The sequence below is a fragment of the Copidosoma floridanum genome, unplaced genomic scaffold (genome assembly GCF_036245765.1).
Source record: "Copidosoma floridanum isolate Cflo_tuat_1 unplaced genomic scaffold, Cflo_Japanese_pri ptg000017l, whole genome shotgun sequence".
NCBI lineage: Eukaryota > Metazoa > Arthropoda > Insecta > Hymenoptera > Encyrtidae > Copidosoma > Copidosoma floridanum.
This window is the reverse complement of record NW_028321894.1, coordinates 4070858-4093494: the sequence shown is the minus strand read 5'-3', so window position 1 is coordinate 4093494 and position 22637 is coordinate 4070858. Positions and strand designations below refer to the sequence as shown.

The 22637-nt window shown below is 32.5% G+C and overlaps 1 protein-coding gene across 1 annotated transcript in view; it reads left to right on the top strand.

The window, feature by feature from the left end:
• The window catches only part of LOC106644845 (uncharacterized), a 2208360-nt gene that overhangs the window by 792509 nt on the left and 1393214 nt on the right, over positions 1 to 22637 (top strand). Inside the window, exons 20-21 of the mRNA XM_089592443.1 lie at positions 4589 to 4689; positions 4762 to 5040. Coding sequence (XP_089448569.1) covers positions 4589 to 4689; positions 4762 to 5040 — 380 coding nt within the window. The remainder of the gene's footprint in view (positions 1 to 4588; positions 4690 to 4761; positions 5041 to 22637) is intronic.

The following is a 22637-nucleotide window of genomic DNA, read 5'->3' as shown; positions in this document are numbered from 1 at the left end:
GAATTTGGGCAACATAGTTGTCGATCAGCACGTTGTTGGCTGGCCTGTCTGAACGCAGCCAGTGCAGAACGATTTGTGAGTCGTACCATGCATGACAGCAGTCGACAGGTACGCGTAGCTCGTCGGCAGCGGCCTGCAGCAGCTTGGTGGCAATCAGTGCGGCGCGGAGCTCGAGACTAGACCAACCGAGAAACTTCTGAATTAGAAAGTTGTTGGAGAAGAAGGGGTTTTTAAAATTTCATGTAATTTGACCTGCTAATTACGATAAAAATAAATAAAAATTTTTTCGACAGGTGGATCAATGTTAAAATCGCATTTGAAATTTAATTTCGCTCATATCTCAGTAACGGTAAGAGCTATAGTCAAAATATAAATAACAGCGTATAGAGCGGAAAATTTCCTATCGATTTGGTCTATTTGTATTATTTAGACAAGCACAAAATTTCAAGAAAAAAAATTGCGAAGAAGATTTTGTACTTAACTTGTAAGAGTCAGTGAGACAGAGAGAGCGACCGAGTCCCATGCACCCAGCAGTGTCCCCCACTATTCCACCGACAGTAGCAGCGAAGGAGAATGAGAACCAGAGATAATGTGAGTGTTTGTAAGTGTGGCTGCTGCACACGTGCACACACGGCAACACGGCTTATCCAACGGTGAAGCACCAACTCACTCAATCCACTAAAATATCGTTTGAAGCTTCTTGTATGCCTATACAGATTTTTTAGACGACCAGCTCGCTCGTTTTTAAAGTAGCCACAAAAAATTTATAATGGAAACTGTTTTTTCCTTTATATATGGATTTTTTTCATAATTTTGATAATTTCCTGTCGATTAAGCATAAGCTTGATATGCAATTTTTTTGATGAAAATCCGTTTTTTTTAACATTTACTATTTTTATTGACTACATATTATTTTGAAAAATGTACATAAAATAAAGTTTGAATGGACAAAAGTATCTTTTTATAAAATAAACTCATGAAAAGTAACTAAAAATCAAAATAATTTTAAACAGGTAAAACTGGAATATTTATATAGAATTCTAAAAGATGCACAGCTTGATGTATTTCAGAATTTTTAGTACTCTATGCTCAACATAATATAAAAATGCATCGATACGATAAATTATAATGCGTACAAGAACTATTATTTTGTTTTTGTAAAATCAAAACTTGAGATTTCAGCATGATCCAGTTTAATTTATAAAAATTTATGGAATTATTATGAATAAACAGTACTTTTTCCCTTGCATTGCCCTGTAAATAATCTCTGCTCGTCGTTGGCTGGCTGCACGTGTGCAATTTTTGAAACCGGCGAGACTCGATGCTTTTAAATATCCTGTAGAGAGGAAAAAGATTTTAACTCGTCCATATTATTTTGTAGAATTGTAAATTTCCGGTTAAGAAAATGGAAAAACGTTTTAACAAGTGCTTAAATATTTATCATTTATACATAAGTGTACTGGCTAATAAACGACAACTCTTGATTATTTTTAAAGATGATATATGAAAACATGGAAAAAAAAATTGACAGTCGCAATCGATTTTTTTCTTGCGCGTTTTAACCAAAATTATATGTAACGTAACCAACTCTTTTTATAATTGTGGATTGATTTGAAAATTTTCAGTTTTTTTAAATTTTCTGCAGAAAAATGTTTTAAACGTAGTTCTTAGGCCCAAATTATGAGTATCTTTTTTTTATAATAGTGAGAATATAGTATAATTAGTTTATTGTGCATTACCTCGTGTTTAAAATTTTTTGTTGAAAAGTTTTGTGAAAAAATTGATTAGTGCAATACAATACACACAAATCCTGGCCAGGTCATTTTTTGCAACAGTTTTATCAGCGCATTTTTTTTGGCTTTGTTGGAGAGAATTTTACACGCTAACTTTTTCGACGGGTTGATGCAAGGAGGTCGATCAATCTTAAAAGCTGAAAAGCTGTTACTGTCGTAAGTCAATCTTTATGTGTAAATAACTTCAAATCCAATCATAAAAAATACTGTTCATAAAATGTTTGTTTTAAACATGCATTATCGGTTACGTAACCAATTTTTTGATCATGTATACAACACTACTACTGTATACAACATTACTATGATAAAAATACTACAACAGTTTTAATATTTTGTACAGATATCATGTGTTCGTCACACAAATTGTAGTACGAAAATGTGCACTTGTAAGAGAGCTGGCTTAGTATGTAGTAGTATCGGCAAAAATTGCAATGGGGATACTTGTGACAACGCCGATGTTTCTAAGTATAATAGGATTTAAAGTTATTTACACATATGGATTGACTTACGACAGTAACAGCTTTTCAGCTTTAAAGATCAATCAACCTTCTTGCATCAAACCGTCGAAAAAGTTAGCGTGTGAAATTCTCTCCAACGAAGCCGAAAAAAATGCGCTGATAAAACTGTTGCAAGAAATGACCTGGCCAGAATTTGGGTGTATTGTATTGCACTAATCGATTTTTTTACGAAACTTTTCGACACACAATTTTAAACACGAGGTAATGCACAATAAACTAATTGTACAATATTCTTACTATTATAAAAAAAACATACTCATAATTTGGGCCTAAGAACTATATTGAAAATATTTTTCTGCAGAAAATTTAAAAAAACTGAAAATTTTTAAATCAATCCACAATCTAGAAAAAGTTGGTTATGTTACATATAATTTTTGTTAAAACGCGCAATAAAAAAAATCAATTGCGACTGTCAATTTTTATTTTCATGTTTTCATATATCATCTTTAGAAATAATTAAAAATTGTAGTTTATTAGCCAGTACACTTATGTATAAATAATTAATATTTTAGCATTTGTTAAAACGTTTTTCCGTTTTCTTAACCGAAAATTTACAATTCTACAATATAATACGGACGAGTAAGAATCTTTTCCTTCTCTACAGGATATTTAAAAGCATCAAGTCTTGCTGGTTTCAAAAATCGAACCCATGCAGCCAGCCAACGACGAGCAGAGATTATTTACAGGGCAGTGCAAGGGAAAAAGTACTGTTTATTTATAATGGTTCCATAAATATATACAAATTAAACTGGATCATGCTGAAATCTTAAGTTTTGATTTTTGAAAAACAAAATAATAGTTCTTGTACGCATTATAAATTATTGTATCGTTGCATTTTTATATTATCTTGAGCATAGAGTACTCAAAATTCTGAAATAAATCAAGCTGTGCATCTTTTAAAATTCTGTATAAATATTCCAGTTTTACCTGCTTAAAATTATTTTGATTTTCAGTTACTTTTTATGAGTTTATTTTATAAAAAGATAATTTTGTCCATTCAAACTTTATCTTATGTACAATTTTTAAAATAATATGTAGTCAATAAAAATAGTAAATGATAAAAAAAACGGATTTTCATTAAAAAAATTGCATATCAAGCTTATGCTTAATCGACAAAAAAATTATCAAAATCGTGAAAAAAATCCATTTATAAAGGAAAAAACACTTTCCATTATAAATTTTTTGTGGCTACTTTAAAAACGTGTGAGCCGGTCGTCTAAGAAATCTGTATAGGCATACAAGAAGCTTCAAACGATATTTCAGTGGATTGAGTAAGTTGGTGCTTCACCGTTGGATAAGCCGTGTTGCCGTGTGTGCACGTGTGCAGCAGCCACACTTACAAACACTTACATTATCTTTGGTTCTCTCTCTTCTTCGCTGCTACTGTCGGTGGAATAGTGGGGGACACTGCTGGGTGCAGGGGACTCGGTCGCTCTCTCTGTCTTACTGACTCTTACAAGTTAAGTACAAAATCTTCTTCGCAATTTTTTTTCTCGAAATTTTGTGCTTGTCTAAATAATACAAATAGACCAAATCGATAGAAAATTTTCCGCTCTATACGCTGTTATTTATATTTTTACTATAGCTCTTACCATTACTGAGATATGAGCGAAATAAAATTTCAAACGCGATTTTAACATTGATCTACCACTCGAAAAAATTTTTATTCATTTTTATCGTAATCAGCAGGTCAAATTACATAAAATATCAAAAACGCCTTCTTCTTTAATAACTTTCTAATTCAGAAGTTTCTCAGTTGGTTTACGGGCCTACTGTCGGTCGCTCTCATTTCCAACAATGTGCCTGTATATAAAACGTACTATATATGTTTACTATCCTGCATCCCATGTTGTTGTTCAATTGTTAAATATTTATTGTGTCTATTTTTGCTCAAGTGAAAAATAGACGTTGCTTACATTTTGACAGTAAAAGAATTTTTCAGAAAAATATAAGAGTTTTTCATAAAATATAGTTATTTATTACAATAATTGCTAAATAAAGCACGTTCAAAGCAGTAATATGACTGAGTATTGCCTAGTTTTGTGGGAAAGTGATAAAGGTGAATTTTCTGTTATACCTAGTACCAACATTAAAATAAGATGGAAGTGTTGCTACGCAAAATGGAGAGGTTCATTTAACAAAGCAACCGTTACAAAAAGAAGTTGTAAGTTAATTCATTATATTGTCGTTTTTCATACTTAATGAATCCTTTCAATTATTTTTTTTTTTTTAAATAATTGATGAAAAGGTTATTTTTAACGAAAATAATTAATTTAGATGATAAGAATCATCTGGAAGGATTAGAAGTGCTATGTGATGGAACCATTATCGAGGACAAAAAAGAGGAAAAAAGTGCTGCAAATGACAGTGCTCCAGCAGTGCGTATTAATTAATCTATTACTTAATTAGAGCATGTGACAAGCATTTCTAATTTATAAATGTTTAAACAGGGATCATCTGCTGCCGACGTTACTGCTGCTCCTTTTGTAGACGCTGTTGCTCCTCCTGCTGCTCCTCCTGCTGCTCCTTCTGCTGCTCCTCCCACCCCTGCTCCTCATGGTGCTGCTAAAGCTACTGCTCCTCTTGCCGACACTACTGCTGTTACTTCTAGCCCTGTTCCTCGTGCTGCTACTCCTGCCCCTGCTTCTCGTGCTGCTGCCGACGCTACTGCTGCTTCTTCTACCCCTGCAAAACGTACTGTTTTTGTCAGTACTAACTTGCTTGGACAGGTTTGCATTTTTAATAAATGTAGCGTTTTTTTATGTATCACTATACTGGTTAGGCGTGTTTCGTGAACTCATCCCGTTAAAATTTTTTGTTTTAGTATTCCATACACTTTTTTTAATGGCTTAAAATAAAATGTGAAAAATAATTAAGAAAAAATCATACAATTAAATTGTTGCCAGTCATGTGACCATCAATGTTTTAAGATAGAAAATTAATTGGATTTTTAATAAATACTTTTGTTTTTTTTCAATAGATTAAACTTCGTCAGAATTCAAATATATACATCAATAATAATGAGCTCCAGTTAATTTTATCACGTCATTCTCACGATGTAAAGAAGATAACAAGAAAACTGATGTTAATTATAGTTGGAAAAAATAATTTAAAAACAATGACTCTAACAGGACGCGGAGAATATAATAAAGTACCGCCAGCAGTTTATAATGCTGTCTTTGGTAATTCGAACAGTTCTTTTTACTGAAATAATCAAATTTACTTTACAATTTCTATAATACATCTTGTATGTTTTTCATTTCTTTTGTAGACTTCGTAAATAAAACAGTAGATGATGCAGAAAAAACCAACCAAAAAGATTTCCGACGTGTTATCACGCAATTGTGCAACTTTTCACGACATTAGTGCCAATGCAATACTTTATTTTCTTTTGTTGTTATTATTAATACAGATTCTTTTTGTGTCAAATAAAATAAAAATTAAAAAATATCAAAATGGACCTAATTAAAATTAAAAAAAAATAAAATCTACAAAATAAGTCTCAACAGATCTCAATAAGTCTTGAAACAAGTTACAAGTAGTCTCAAAAAAGATTTCAAAAAATTAAAAAAAAAATCTTAATAAGTCTCAAAACAAATCTCAATAAGTCTTAAAGCAAATCTCAAAAAGTCTAAAAAAAACCCAAAAAGTCTCAAAACAAATCTCAAAAAGTCTTAAAACAGGTCTCAAAAAGTATGAAAACAAGTCTTAAAAACTCTCAAAGCAAATCTCAATAAGTCTCAAAGCAAATCCCATTAAATCTCAAAGCAAATCTCAAAAAGTCTTAAAGCAGGTCTAAAGAGTCTCAAAACAAATCGCAATAGGTCTTGAAACAAATCTCAAAAAGTCTCAAAACAAATTTTAAAAAGTTTAAAAACAAATCTCAATAAGTCTCAAAGCAGATCTCAAAAAGTCTCAAAACAAATCTCAAAAAGTCTTAAAACAGGTCTCAAAAAGTGTGAAAACAAGTCTTTAAAAGTCTCAAAAAAAACCCAAAAAGTCTCATTAAACAAATCTCAAAAAGTCTTAAAACAGGTCTTAAAAAGTCTCAAAGCAAATTTTAAAAAGTCTCAAAACAAATCTCAAAAAGTTTGGAAAAAAACCCAAAAATTCTCATTAAACAAATCTAACAAAGTCTTAAAACAGGTTTAAAAAAGTCTGAAAACAGGTCTCGAAAAGTCTCAAAGCAAATCTCAAAAAGTCTCAAAACAAATCTCAAAAAGTCTCAAAACAAATCTCAATAAGTCTCAAAGCAAATCCCATTAAGTCTCAAAGCGAATCTCAAAAAGTCTCAAAGCAGGTCTTAAAAAGTCTCAAAACAAATCTCAATAAGTCTCAAAACAAATCTAAAGAAGTCTCGAAACAAATCCCATTAAGTCTCAAAGCAAATCTCATAAAGTCTTAAAGCAGGTCTCAAAAAGTCTTATAACAAATCTCAATAAGTCTCAAAACGAATCTAAAAAAGTCTTAAAGGGAAGCACGATACAGAGCCTTTGACTTTTTATCATGGATTTCCTGAGGGACATAGCGATACAGAGCTTCTGGCTGTTTATCGCAGTTTACCTAACAAAGGGGATTGCGATTCAGATTCTCCGACTGTTTATCATTGATTTTCTGAGGGACATAGCGATACAGAGTAAATTACTGTCATTCTCTTAATCAGGATTAGAATTATGATTAGAGATACTATTCTCTTGGGAACTGCTCTTTGTCATTGAGAAAAACTTTTTCGAGTTACGATGTGATTAAGTTATAAAGATTCGTCATCAATTGCCCATACTCTTGATTTTTCAGTGATCTGACTCATACTTCTCCGCCGATCAGAATGTCCTAATGCAAAACATAATCACAAAGTACCTCGCGATGATGATTATCTGTACGATTTATTGAAAGAGAAAAAATTTTTTTACAATTATCTGAAAATATCTTGCTGTATGTATCGAATAATTTAGAAATGAACATGATAAAAGGACTCGGATTTGGAACAGCAGGCATATTAATAAGATATCAAGGAGCATTTGTGTACCTGCAATTGAAGATGATGCTCAATCATACTGTGGGAAAAACACATTACAAAAAAAAAGTTAATGCAACTGATAGATATTTAAAAATCATTTCAATGGTCATTTCAAAGTTAGTCTTGCGACAAAGTAACTCTTTACAGATTCTAAACAATCTTGAAATACAATACTCAAAAAAAAACGAAGTCACTTATAGCTATGGATATATCTAACGACGTATATATTAAACTTATATTTATAGTGAAATTATTAATGCCTTTTTATTGTTATCTACATCGCACCATGTGCAGTGCACGTGTGTGACTTAACCCTTACTTCTCATCTGACTGTATATCGAATGCGGCGCGTGTGTTGACTGAACAGCGTCGCATGTCAAACTAACCCTTACCGAAATAGATGACTTAAATCATTATTTACTCAAAATCTGTCCATTAAAAAGACTTGCGCCTATGGAAACTTTGATTCAGAAAATCATAAGCTACAACATATCAAAATTTCTTCAAGTTTCATTGGGACCTCAAATCCCATTGCGTTGGTGTGGGGTCCTTTATTACAAAGATCTGAGTTATTCTATACAGACTATATACAGTTGTATTGACGAAAGTGAGTCTCAGCCCCCATCACTCCCCCCGGCTTCCCTCCGTTCCCTTCCAGCTCCTTCTTGATGTACATAGTTGATTGCTTGTTTTTAATGTTATTCTAAAAATATAAACTTTGCTTTCTTCTTCTCCCATTATATTTCTGCTTATATATTATAATTAATTAATTTTGTTATCTCTAATCTAGTGCCATTACAAAGACCATCTGATATACTCAAAGTTCTTATGAACATGACTTTATCATTCATTTTTACTATTCATTTGTATAGTGGAAGACATTTTCTAATATTATTTATAAATTCCATTGGAAAATGACAATTTATGTTATCATCTGTTCTGTCAAATCCTTTGTGAGTCACGTATTCTTCTGTTGTGAACTAATTCTCAGGCTGCATTGGTAATTACACGAGTGATGTCGTTATTCAGTTTACTTAAACTGTTAGTGGGGGGTTGAAACGTGGAGCCCACGGGGGGCTTTAGCCCTACTCATATATATATATATATATATATAGTACTGCTAGATTTCTTTCTCGTTCTCTTTGTAATATTGAACAAGGGTTCATGCGTTACTTCTCTTTTTTTCTCTCTCACTTTTTTTTTCTCTCACCCTTTCAGTATGGTTGTAGGGATAGTGCGATACTGCGGCAGTGGTGGAGGCTTGTACTGTAAAACGAGGCCTCTACATTATGTGTATATCTTGCTCTGCAGATTGCTTTTTCTTACTTCTCCTGCTATTACACAATGATTCAAGCACTCTTATAATGTGTATGTATGTATGTATGTTCGTCAACATGTTTGATCTCTCATGCACACGCTAGCGTATACACTTACTTAATGTATCACCATATTTGCACGGAATAACATGGATGCTTATAGTAACTCTTGTACAAACACATGCGTACATGCGCAAGCGTACGCATGCACCTTACGAGAGCGTATGCATGCTCATACTAGGTAAAAGTAGTATATTTATAGTCTTAAGCTATTATACAGTCAGCAACATACCCTAGCGTTAAAAAAATTAGCGAATGTACATGCATTTTTCCTAAAATGTAGATGTCATTTATGCTGTGTGATATGCAGATCCTTAATAGCTTAGTTGATTAACCATCTCATTGGTATAAAGTTTGAAAGTGAGAACCTGTGTGTGCAGCTTGTCCACGTGGTAGTTGTATGCATACAAAAAGCTTTTCGTGTAAGCGATTGCACTGCATGATAATGTAGGATGTGGAGTCGTAAAGAAATAATTGTTCAACATTTTTTTGTTTTATTTTATTGAATCACTTGATATTTAAAAATATTAACACGATTTGTAACCTGATTTTGTTAAAAATCTTATTCTTTAAGTACAATACAGTACAATACAATGCATTTTTACAGCTCCATATTATTATTGTCGTTATTATTAACATCCACCCATTTTATATTAAAGAAGAATTTCTTCATTCGCTTTACATTATTTAGAGCACACACGGATTTTTTAGGCTTTGTCGTAATGTGTGCAAGTAGTAAATAATCTTAAGAGTATGACAGTAAATTGTTTGTTGTTTAAGTGACTTTGAAACCAAATCTTTCAATCCCCTTTTTTAAATCTCCAATAACATGTATGTTTGTAGCACTTTTAAAATTCTCCCGTAAAATATTTTTAATCCCTGTATACTCAACTTTTCGTTAGTCCTAGATTCGTCCATGATAGCAAAGTTAAAGCTGTAAGTTTTTATGCTCATTTATTTGAAATGGTAATTTTTGGCAAGTTAAGGATGCTCTCAAAAAGAAATACTTATGCTTCTGAATCGTAACTATTGAGCAGAAGGATAGGTTATTCTTCGAGCACATAATTATTACCCGCTTTTTTTGAACCTTGCAAGTCCACAAAATACGTTATCTTTCGCTATTATAATACTTATTTTTTTTTTTTTTTTTTTTCATAACCTTCATTTCAAGGGCAAGACTCTTTGTTAGTTAAATACTTATCGACGAAATTTTTCTGCCCAGATTTCTTATTTCTATCATTATCATCCTTAGTTGAGATTTTTTAATACTAACGATTAGTTGTAAAATTACTTGTTCAGGGTTTATATGGCATATTGATTAAAGTTAAGCTTATGAAACACAATATTATTCAATCAATTTTACAGTGTTTATCTTTCGAATTCCCCTCGGATTTTATTTTTTCAACCATTGTGTCTTTCCTCCCGATTTTCTTTATGAGTTTTTCCAACTCTTTTTGTGGTCGTTTATTTTATGCTTCTTCTTTACTCTTGCTGTTGTTGCTCCGATGTAAAGCTATGATGGGTAAAAATAAACTAGTAAAGCTCTGAATCAATTTCATACATCTTTACACAAGTTTCTTGACATCCTCACTAATCAGACTATGCTGAACGATGCAGTCATGCAAATTTAAGTAATAAGCTGATATATTTGGGGGAAAATATGTGTGCGACTCAAGTTCTAGCATTACATCTACTGGAGCATTTTTCAGTGACTCGTTTTGTTTATAATAATCAAGGACGATGAAAGGTACTTGATTGAGGAAGTTATGTTTACCTAGTAAAGTCGCACAATTTTCGTCATAGTATGAATTTTGCAAATGAGAATAAGTATAATATAGCAATGCGTGCTAATTACGCGTTATATCAAGATTCAGATTAATATAAGGATATGTGAATTTAAACAGAAATTTACATTTTTTATGTTGCAGTGATCAAACATGCTAGCACTTATATCTTTCTTATGTTTTCGGTTAGTTTAAAAGGCCAAAATAACGTAACGTCGCTTTTCCGACTGATTAGATTTACGTGATAAGAAATGGGGGGAGGTGATTCAAGCGAATAACCCAATAGCCCCAAAAATTTGGAAATAATGGCACCAGATTTTAACGGTAATTTTTTAATTTTTTTTCACTGACGTTACATAATCTGGCGAGCCAATAATCAAATAATTGGTATACCAAAAAAGCGCGAGCTGTCCCGTATAATTTAAACATTATAACTGACGTTGTTTGGCCGGTAATAAGAACTTTTTGATGTGAAACATCTATAGGCTCAAGTAAGCATGCTGAGTATACGTGAGTGATGCGTAATGACCGTAACAAAAAAACGTTACGAAAAGTGTATAGATATGCACTACATACATACTATGCTGTATGGGAGAAGTATGCGAAAGAAAGAGTAAAAAGAATTAAAAAACATGGCCAGGGGATTCTCCATTCTCTCTCTTGCTGTTTGCGCATGTAGCTGGTATATCTATGCATTATAAAAGTTTAATGCACATACATATACACGTACACGCGTAATCAGATACATTCTCACGTAGTCAGATAATAGTTATTTACGTAACAAGTGCGAAAAACACGATTTCCCGCACGAGTAGTGATTGACTCACACGAGTGGCTGGAGTTGACGGGAACGAGTACTAGTTGAGCACACGAGTGCGTAGCACGAGTGTGATCGCAAGGTACGTGTTACCTTCACCGGCCACGAGTGCGAGTCTATCACATGAGTGCGGGAAATCGTCCCGCACGAGTTGTGTACAAGTTTTTTCGCAATGTGTGAGGAAAATAGGTACAAAATAGGTATGAATTTTGATTACCAGTGTGTAGAAAAATTTTTCCCGGTGTCTGGAAAAACCTTTTCCATACACCTTTTCCGCACACTGTGCGGCAAAAACCTTTGCCACACACTTTTTCCATACACTGTGCGACAAAAACTTTTGCCACACACCTTTTCCACACACTGTGCGGAAAAACCTTCACCGCACACCTTTGTCGCACACTATGTGTGAAAATCGATTTTCCACACTAATACCAGTGCGGAAAACACCTATTTTCCGCACACTATTGCGAAATAGTAGTTTTTCTACGAGTTTGAAAAGTCTTTGTTTTCGAACCGAGAGGTTTGCGGCCCGAGCCGAAGGTGAGGTCCGTAACGAGGTTCGTAAAGGAGACTTTTCGAACGAGTATCAGAAAACTGCTTTTTTGCCCGAGGAAGTACCACCAGCCACCTAAAACCATCCGAGGGCGGAAATAGTAGTTTTCCTACGAGTTTGAAGAGTCTCTGTTTGCGAGCCGAGAGGTTTGCGGCCCGAGCCGAAGGCGAGGGACGTAACGAGGTTCGTAAAGGAGACATTTTATCATAGCTTCCAAACCTATGTACCTTATACAATATTAGTATATCTAAAACTTACTGAGCGTCACTTGGCAGAGTGTGTGCATGTTTTAATGTAAAACATCTACTAGTATGCTTAGGAGTTTGACCGACGCCATAAAGCGACCTGTGCGATGGCACGATCTCCGGTTAAACTTGGCTTGGCTCATTTCTCTGACTCTTCCCTTACGCGCTTATTGCCACCTTTCTCTCGTTTGTAAGCTGTACAACCCGTATGATTATAACTACATAAAAAATAATATAATAATTAAATATCATACATGTATTTCATATATAGCATATACGTACACTTGTACGCATATATATGTTATATATTATATATGTGTCAAGAGAATCTTCAAATTATACTGACTTCATGAATCGAAATACATGTTTAAGATTAGTAGCCAAAGACCTTATAGATTATGCTATGCAGCACGCCAATCCTATCTTTGTCCTAATTATTTAAGGACACTTACCAAGAAACGGATGAATTAGAAGATTGATTTATCATTGGGTGTCTTTTATATTACATATAATTAAGCCCACTAATTTTAAAGACATAATTATAATTATTTTTGAGTGGTCTAGTAATGTCAAAATTGTGTAAAATTGTGTTAAAAAGTTTGTTTTGCTTATATCTTATAACGGTTTCATATACAGAAGAAATAAAAATACCAGCGTGTAGGGCAAAAATATTTTCTATTTATAAGCACTTCTAACTCCGTTTCAACTAGCGCAAAATAATAAGAAAAAAAAACAAAAGAGGCATTTTGGCAGTTTTGTAAAAATAAGTGAGATAGAGAGAGCCTTTGATCGTCTGCTCTCGCTCCCTCTCTTTTAATTTTACTCATATAGGTTAGTCCTTCTCATTGCATTTTTTGATATGTTGTACTTGAAGAATATAATCAACAAGATTATTGCAAAATATCAATATTCGACCATAATGCAAAACTTTCTCGGTTTCTTCTAATTGAGTTTATTCAAACTCCATTTTAATCCGTCTTAAGTGAAGAGCCAACCCAACCAAACTCGCGCACGTGCGCAACTTTGGAGGGTAAACAAGTATCCGAATCTGAAAAGAGACAGAAAAACAGATAAAGTAATACCATAAACGTTTGTTAAACTAATGTATATAACTTTGCGTAGGTAGGTTGTGTGAATACTCTTCACGGTCTGTTATTGTTTTTTTTCGTTTCCTTTGTTCATGTGTTAATAAGCAAAAAAAAATGAACATTGTTTGCTTTTTATAATCAATAATATTTATGCACAGCTCAAAACAGAAATTTATAAATAAACTGTTTTTTAATTTAAAAATATAAAATCAATATTATTTTAAGTCAGAAAAATTATTACATTCCTAACCTTGCGCGTTTTGGAGAGGCTGGTGAATTATCGGTAGTAAAAATAGGATCCGCTATGTAAGCGCCATTGCACCGTGGTTGCCTTATGTCTCTCAGATACTGTGTCACTTTATTACATATTTTTTCTAAATCTTTTTATCTGCAGGCATGCGTTTACGTAAAATGACATTCTCTACGTCTTCGTGTATAAAATGACATTCTGTATGTCTTTGTGTATAAAAGATTTGCCTAAAGTACGATTACAAAATTTTATTATTTTGATGAAAAATTTGTGAAATATAAATGCATAGAATTAATATCGAAATACTTTTTTCCTATAACTGAACACTCATGGGGGTTAAAATAAGACTAAACCCTAGTGTTGAGAAAAGAGTGTTAGCCAAAATCAAATTGGATTTTTTAATGCATCCACATTTCAAGAAACAGCTTATTACTTCTAAGGCTCTAGGGTTATGAAGGTAAATCCATCACAGCGCTAAAAACGTAGGTAGATGATAAAGTCATGTAACTCACACTACCTCAAAACAATATTTGTAGGTCTCAGAAGGGATGTGAAAGTTTTTAAAATAGTTTGCAAAACTAAATCGTAAAATAAACAGGATTTTGTAATGAAACGTCGAACGCAATGTCCTAATATCCTACAATATTATTTATTCTATTCCATTTAAAATGTTTGTCATTTAAAAGTATTATTAAGCAGTATGTAGTTAACTCTAAAAGTTCCATTTCAAAGTTTTTCTATAAAAAAAAAAATCATCAATTGCAGAATAAAGATTTTCTTTAACATTTTTCCGTAGAGTCAAGTAATATTCTTTAATCAGGTTTTCCAAAATTGATACATTGGTTTAATTTACTAGAGTAATAGTCTATTCTATAATAGCTAACTCTTTTACTATAAATATCTGTGAACGGTTGTGAAAAAAAGTAAGTAACGATTGCAAAAGTGCAATATGGAGAAGAGTAAGTAACAACGGCGGAAGTTAGCGATTGCCTCTTAGGTGCAATATTTTACTATTGTACTGTAACTGTAGAGTTTTTCAGACTATGACTAGGGTGGACCTATCTGACTGTATATACATATTACGCACATTATACATTAACTAAAGTTTTCACCAAAAAGGGGGAAGTATAGAAGTAGATAAGGGAAAAAAAAGCATAGAACAAAATCAGTCCTTATCTGGCACTCTTAGCTGATTCATATTTTCTGGCTGATACGCTGCAATAACTTTACGTGTTACACCTTGTTCGAAGTCTTTTCCGTTTTCAATTTACTTAAAAGTTTTATACAGAGTATTATTTGCACTTTCTTAAACGTGTTTGAGTTCTGTAACAATGTATTTCTAGTGTTGCACCGAATAAGTTTTTCTGGCTACACCATTTCTTCTTACTTTGTGTATTTTTGCGTTTCACTTTAACTAGTTGATGTTATGTAATAGTGTATTAAAATTTTTGCGTTGTATTACTTTTGGGTAGCTACACTGTTTTCTAGTTTTCTACACGTAAATAAGAAAAGTAAAAATGGAATTATCCATGATTACTAATTTGTTTGTGGTCGTACGTTCTTGTGCGCAGTATGCTACCGTATTGTCAAAAAATGCACGTAAAGAGTACTGTGAAAAGTAGTTCAAGGACATGCTACCTGGTTACTCTATCAATAAATAAATAGGAGAATTGCAGGAGCTCTATATAATTTACCTAGCAGGGGAGCCCGTAGCCACGTTGTACCCTTCATATCTAACTCCTAGTCCTATAGCAATCCAAGCGGTGGTAGAGTATCTACTGCCTAACGCTAAAAACAACAGGATGTTAAAAGAAAATGTACAAGGCGCACGATAAAATTAGTAAGTAATGTATTACAGTTTTACAAAAACTTCTATGCTTAAAAAATTTTGCATGATCAGAGAAAAATTAAAGCAAAATACTTTTTTAGTTGCCAAAATGTACTTCGAGTAATCTGAAAATCTTCAAGAATGGTTTTTAGAACGTTTGTCTTAAGAATAATGTTAAGAAACTTATGACAGTTATTGAAAAAAAAATTACACTACGAGTAATCATTTTCTGGAGATAGACTTACACTCAAAAACGTTTATCAAAGGACTGGCGTGCATTTTTTTCGAATTTCCAAGATATCTAGGATCCATGCGGAAAAATCAAACAAAGTACGCAAGTCACTGACATCGCAAAAACCTTAGAAGTTAAGGTTACATACATCAAACTTCCTTAAGGGTGGTGTACACCATAAAAAAAGTTAAGTAATACAAGTATTAAAAGCATTGTGTTGATAAATAAAAGGGATAATATTTATTCAGCTAGGGAACTTGTATCTGGTAAAGTTTTGACCGCTAAAAATTGTTCGCCTTATTGGTCCCATCAAGGAAAAAAAATAGTAACTGGGAATGAAAAAAAATTAGAAGCTGTAACATTCATGCAAAAGCGTGATATCAAAATAAATTATAAGCAAGGGTAAAGATATGTAGAGTTTTTTAAATTTCAACAATATTTTAAACATCACAGTCAAGGTATTTAGGTATTAGATTACATTACATTTAGCGGTGAATCTTCTTTAGTTTATTATGTAAAATACGATAAAGTAAGTGGTTGTTAATCATCGATAAATATTATGTATGACGACAATATAGGTCACTATGATTTAGCTAAAAAATATATTAGCTAAAAAATTAAGTTATTTTTGCATTACATGTAAAATATCATACAATTATGTAGCAAGCCATGATTTTGTGTATGTCTGTTCAGCTCTTAATAAAAGTTTTTATTGCAGTAACATAAATTACTTTAAAAAATACTATGTATCGATTGTGGTTAAAACTTTTACGGTAAAAATATTTGATAATTATAAAGCTAAGAAATCTGGTTCAAGAACGAAATCTCCTAAAAACGCAATAAATACTATTTCCAAGACAATAAAGATCTGTAATACCTGTGACAAATTCATAAATTTGTCGAAAGGTAAGCATGATTGCCAAAAAATATTGCAAAGACTGTGAAAGAGTTTGTAAGCTTAACACACAACGTAGTATGCAACCTATTACATCAAAATATGATATGAATAATTTTCACAAATTTATACGTCATACCACTGTTAATATTCATATTAATTTTTCCTTAATCGGTGTCATTTTTTGCGTCAATACTTCTAAAGACTGGTTTATCCTCCAGTACATTTAAACACTCAAAAACACAATATTGATAAAGCTGATTTTTCATTGCTACTGTCAGTGGAATGTTTCTTTTGGAGCTTGTACTTACACCTATTGTTTTTAAAAACTTATTTTTTTGTTCTAGTGACATACTCTAAAAATGAAGAAGAGGGACATTATCTTTCATCACCCGAGGTATGTGATTAGCCGAGGGTATTTTACTGGTAAGATCCCCAAATAAATTTATATACATTTTATTGTGATTTTTCAATAAACATTTTACGTTACATATATCAGCTTCTACGTATCTTGGACTAGATAAAATACCGAGAATTTGACGTACAATCAAATATAAGTGCCAGCTTTTATTTGTACGTGGTATTAAATCTCCAATAATATGGCATAAATATTTTGTTAAACATAACATCTCAGCAGCACTTTGTTTGATTATTATTTTGTCCTGAAACATATTTTCATCATTTGTTTTTGCTTCTTCTAATATATTACAAGGCCTTTTTTTTCATTTTTTCCATAATCAAAACTACGTATTCGACTATTTAATGTGTCAAGAGTTATAACTTTATCATGAAATATTATGGTGGTTAGTACTTTACTTATGGTTTTTTTCAAAATGCCTTCGGCAAAATCATGCATACCCTCTAAACATCTGATCTCTGTTATATGACAGTCTAATCAATTAATAAAAATGCATGGTTCATAAATTCCTGTCGTTATACTTCGTTCTTCAACACATTTTGTGTAATTTTTTCGATCACTCAGTAATTGTTCGACTTCTTCAATCATATTTTTGATTTAAAATGAGTCCACTCTACAAATTCTACAACAGCGAGTATTGGAAAAACTAGACACAAAACCGCAAATTTCGTTCATGCCGAGGTTATCACCAATAACCAGCACACATTTAAAATAAACTTTATGTTTTATGTAACCTGTATTAAGCTCAACTCCTTCGGTACCTAGCTGATTTGTTTCTTTTATAAATCTGGAAAAAACTGCAGCATTGCCGCATTTCTTTCTATCGCTGGTGTAAAATAAAATGGCTAAGAATATGTGATTTAGTTTTGCAACATATTCGGGGGGTAAAAATGGGCGAATAATACATCCAGCTCCAAATTTGTTTTCACCTCCGTGACTTCCTAATTCATTGCTAATTTCAAAATCATCAAAGGAGAATAGCAAAGGTAAAACGAGTTTATCATCAGATTTTTATTCAGTAATCCATAACTTTGCTTGCATCAAACTTGATACAACTTTGTTTTCGCATTCGAAATCTGTGATGTAAGTAAGAATTTTATCGAAAAGTCCGGGGATTTCTAAAAAATTTTTTAAAGTTTTTCTTATGGGTATGTTAATAGCGTGAACATCCATCAAGTGAACTTTTGTCTCTTTTTTTTCTACAAGACTACCAATTTTAATCTCTTCAGGGTGGATATAACTACAGTATTTTTTAAACATTTTAAAAAGCTTGAATTCTGTTTAAAAGTCTATAAATATGGATTTATACATGACTACAAAATTTTTGGTTTTGTCAACAAACTTTTTTTCTGCAGGCGCATTTAACTCATGCTCAATTTCTTTAATTAATAATGGAATGAGAGTATCTGAAATGAAACTACTCATAGTATCTATAATTTCCTGAACCGCATTACGAGGTATCTGTGGGTTATTATACATTTTGAAGCAAAATTTGGCCACAATGTGATTTACGTCGATTTTATGAGACATTTCAAACGGTTTATAGTAAAGCCTTTTATTTATTTACGCTGTGTCTGAAACTCACAACAACATACACTACTTTTCAGCTGCAATAAACTATACAATGATCTACAGCTGATTATAATTAAATAAATGATAGTTAAAGATTCATTAAATTGTTACATCACAGACAATACTTAAAACTGAATTATATGCTCTTAAAATTATAGAAATGGCTTTAATTTCTGAGAAAACTTAACTATATTTAAAAAAGGTGTATCGTCGTAAAGTGCATACACTTGATAATTTAAAAATTGGAAAATGTTTTTATACAACTTAATGTGCCTTGATCCACATACTTTTACTAATTAATAAAGATATTCAACTGCAAGGTACAAACAATCGACTTAAAACATAGTCTTATGATTTATTAATACGTACACAGAATTAATAGCTTTCAGAGGTCCACAAGCAATTATGTACGGGTGGACCTCTGTATCAAATGTTTTATTATATTTCTCTTCTTGGTGAGTATGGATTGACAGAAATATATCAGCAGAAGATAAATTTCTTATATCCTATGTAAATGTAAATTTTTTGTTAATATTTCACTGTCAACAAATATTTAGTTGGTTAATTAAAATGAAAAAGTTTTTAAAATTTTTCTTACCGTTTTGTGGAAAATGAAAGAATCAAATAGCTCTTGTTTACTAAGTGTAAGACCTTTTTTTAATTTAAGAACATTTCCCGGCAGTGGACATAACAATCTAATCAGAAAAAAAGCTAAGATATCTGAGAAAAAAAATGGTGATTCTTAAGAAATGCTTGGGGTAGATAGATATTTTGTAATAATACTAACCATTAGTCGTAGTAGCGTTGCATTTTATAAGTTTCTGAATCTTCAAATTTTTTGTCTTTTTATTTGAAAATTCCACGATTGCATTGGCTACATCTTTTCATGTAGTCTCGAAAAATTTATCTAGTAATGCATGAGCTGCTTCGAAGTCGCTTACAATCTGTTAAGATTATCAAAAAATCACAAATAATTTGCGAAAGTCTTTATTACATTAGGTATGTTTAAATGTGATCCGAACTTTTATTTTATGGATTTATACCAAGTTATAAAAAAAATAAAAACCAATTTTAAACCATCAGAACATCATAAGCATGGGTAAAAGTTGAATATTTCTTGAATTTTGGAACGTTTGAATATTAGTTCTTACTCATCTATGGAAGTTACCCATTTAGCCATAAAGTCATCATCAATTTCAACGGTGTCCCATGTTGTAGAGCCATAATTTTTTTCAGATCCTTCTACATACGAAAATAAACTTAATTAGATTTTATGCATCAAAAAGAATATTTATCGCATTGAATTATTTTACCTTTTTTTTTATTTTGTTTAACGGTGCCTTGTAAGATGCCTTAATCAATTGCATCTTGTCGGTAATGTCCGTATAAATTAAACAAAGCACCTTTCCCACTTCCTTCAGAGGTACTCGAGGAATACCATTCTTCTGGGGATCTTTGTGGAAATAGCTGTTGAAGCTTAGTTTTCAGTTCCAAGAAATCTGGTCTGTGAAGACTTGAATGATTTTCATAAGTTTTGAATTAAAAATTAGTGTACATTAGAATTACAAAAAATAATTTACTTACTCATGATGACCTTTTACGTACTCGTTATCTTCAAGTTATTCAGCGACTTTGGGGATAAATTTATTAAATATAGAGAATTTAAGTGATTTGAGAACATCCAAACGGTATGCAGCTAAAGCTAGTTTGCCAGTTGTTGATTTCAACAAATGAGAAAACACTGAATTGTTTACAGAGTAAAACTTTTCAAAAAACTCGTTACTTGTATCTAATTGTTTTATAAGAAATAAGTACAAACAGTGTACATTTCAGGTAAATAAAATTTTTTTGTACCGTAGACCCTTTATTTTCTCACCTTCAATAATGGCTGAACTTGAATTATCTCCACTTTGATCAACAACCTGTTTAGTTATTTGTGACGGTTCATCTGTAAGTTTTGCTTTTTTAAAAACTGGCTGCAATTCTGTATGGTCTTCATTCACGTCACTTGATGTAGACAAATTTGAAGTAGTATGAGTAGTAACGGTTTCTTGTCTTACTCCAAAAGGATGCAATACAGAAGGAGATGCAGTCACGGAAAAACTTGGTAGATGCTGGTTGCTAATGTACAATGCATTTCCTAAATATTGGAAGCATACATTTCTTACAAATTTATGTACGATAAGAATCAATTTGCTAATATATATTATTTAAAAGTAAGAATTTACCAAACAACCCGTTTCTCTCAGTTGAAAGAATCATATGACTTAAATTACCACCTAAATATTGATTATTATTACCCATCTTTAGGACAAATTAAACTGATGTATCTGATGTTTGAAAAAAGGACGCACAGCATATTCTGATGCAACCGCACGAGTACGATAATTTGGGCACCGCAACTTTATGTCTCTTACTATCCAATAATCCAGTATATACCTATATGTATCACGACGCTCAAATTATCGTACTCTTCCCAATGTAGTATTTATTTGCTATTTATTTATTAAGTAAAATCCATGATAAAGCTGCTACCTCTCTGTATTAAATTAGAGTAGAGAATGTTATAAATGTAGGGTTCGGCGATTGCTAAAAAAAATATGCTATTGACTAAAAGTAGTACTTCAAGTCAAAATGCATATAACGTATACAACTTAATTTCATACTACTAACTTATATTTTTAAAGAATTTTACTTACACTATAAAGTCTCGTTCCTTAACTGTATGTTAAATAAAAAGAGGCGGTGCTTTCAGCTAATGGTTAGATCTGCAGGTGTGGAGGTTGTTAAAAACACTAAGAGTACGTGATGAGCGAGGTTATGACGCCTTGGCTGTACCTGTATTTATCGAAGCCCAAAAGTTGTCTGCTAATAGCTCGAAATTCGGTGTGAGAAAGCTTGAAGAAGCACTGAGCTCGCTATGCCTGGACATTGGGATGTGAGAGCACAACCGTCGGGCTCACGTAGCCCCCCCCCCCTCGAGCTTCTGCAGTTCAATGCTATGCCGTACTGTGCAAGCCCAAACTACAGGCTACGTGGCGCGCATGGTTGTACAGTCTCAGTTGAACGCTGTTTTGAACTCGTGTGACTCGATCTTCGAGTCAAGGCAGCCTGTACACTTGTGCAGTAGAAGTTCAAAGTGATTTGAACTTCTCTAGCGTGCGTAACTGGGCTCTGTACGTTCAAAGGTTTTATATATACCTAAATCATAAGACTGCATTTTAATTAGCCAATCCACCTTGGAACGTCCGCCATGTTGGATTTAGTTCATATGATCACTTTTTTCGTATCCCATTCAGCAAACCGCTTTATTAAATACCCATATCATGGAGGTGCATTTCAAACAGCAAATCTGAGATTTAAAATGTCTACCACGTTGGATTTTAGTCGTGTGACTATTTTTTTGTATTCCTAATAGCAAACCCTTTTGTTTGATACCCATATCATGGGGGTGGATTTCAAACAGCCAGTTCACCATCTTAGGAAGGCCACTATTTTGGATTTGTGATGACGTTTTTTAGCTAGTCATGTATTTTCATCATAACTTGGAGTGTGTGCAAAATTTTATCTAAATCAAAGAACGGGAAGTGGGTCAAATAAAGATAACAAGATTTTTTTACACACATAGTTAGTTACAAGCAAAGCTAATATAGAGGCATGTTAAAAGAACTTGTTGAGTATTATGGGCATAATGTTAAAATATTGCGTAATGCTTGCACGGCTCAAAATATTTCTTATGCAAGTTGAAAAAATAGCCCCTTTGTTAGAAGTGTGCCAAAAGCAATTGCGTGTTCCATACTGGACAAAAAAAACTTTTCAAAAAATGATCTCATCAGAATCATTTCTGCAACTAAGTATACACACGCAGAGTGATCGTATAAGAAATTCATCCATTGGTTTTTGAGGGAAGAAAAAGTCAGAAAAGTATAGATCATAATTCAGGTAGACCGTGGAAATATCGCTCAATAGAAGGCCCTCTCTAAATCATTAATGGTTCTTTAAAACCTTGAGATGGAAAGTTATTTTAAAGCAACCGTGTTTTTGTCTTGTAATTGTTTATAGTTGTATGTATTGTCTCTCTAACGCTCAATATCTAAAATTAAATAATAACGAAACTTTCACAAAATGATACGAAGAAAAAAAAAAAGTTTTAAGATAAAAAAGTGTCGCTACGAAGTGGTTAAAATGTGAGTGCACGATTCTGACGAGTTGATAGAAAAAAAATTGCATGCAATTAGACATTATAAAAAA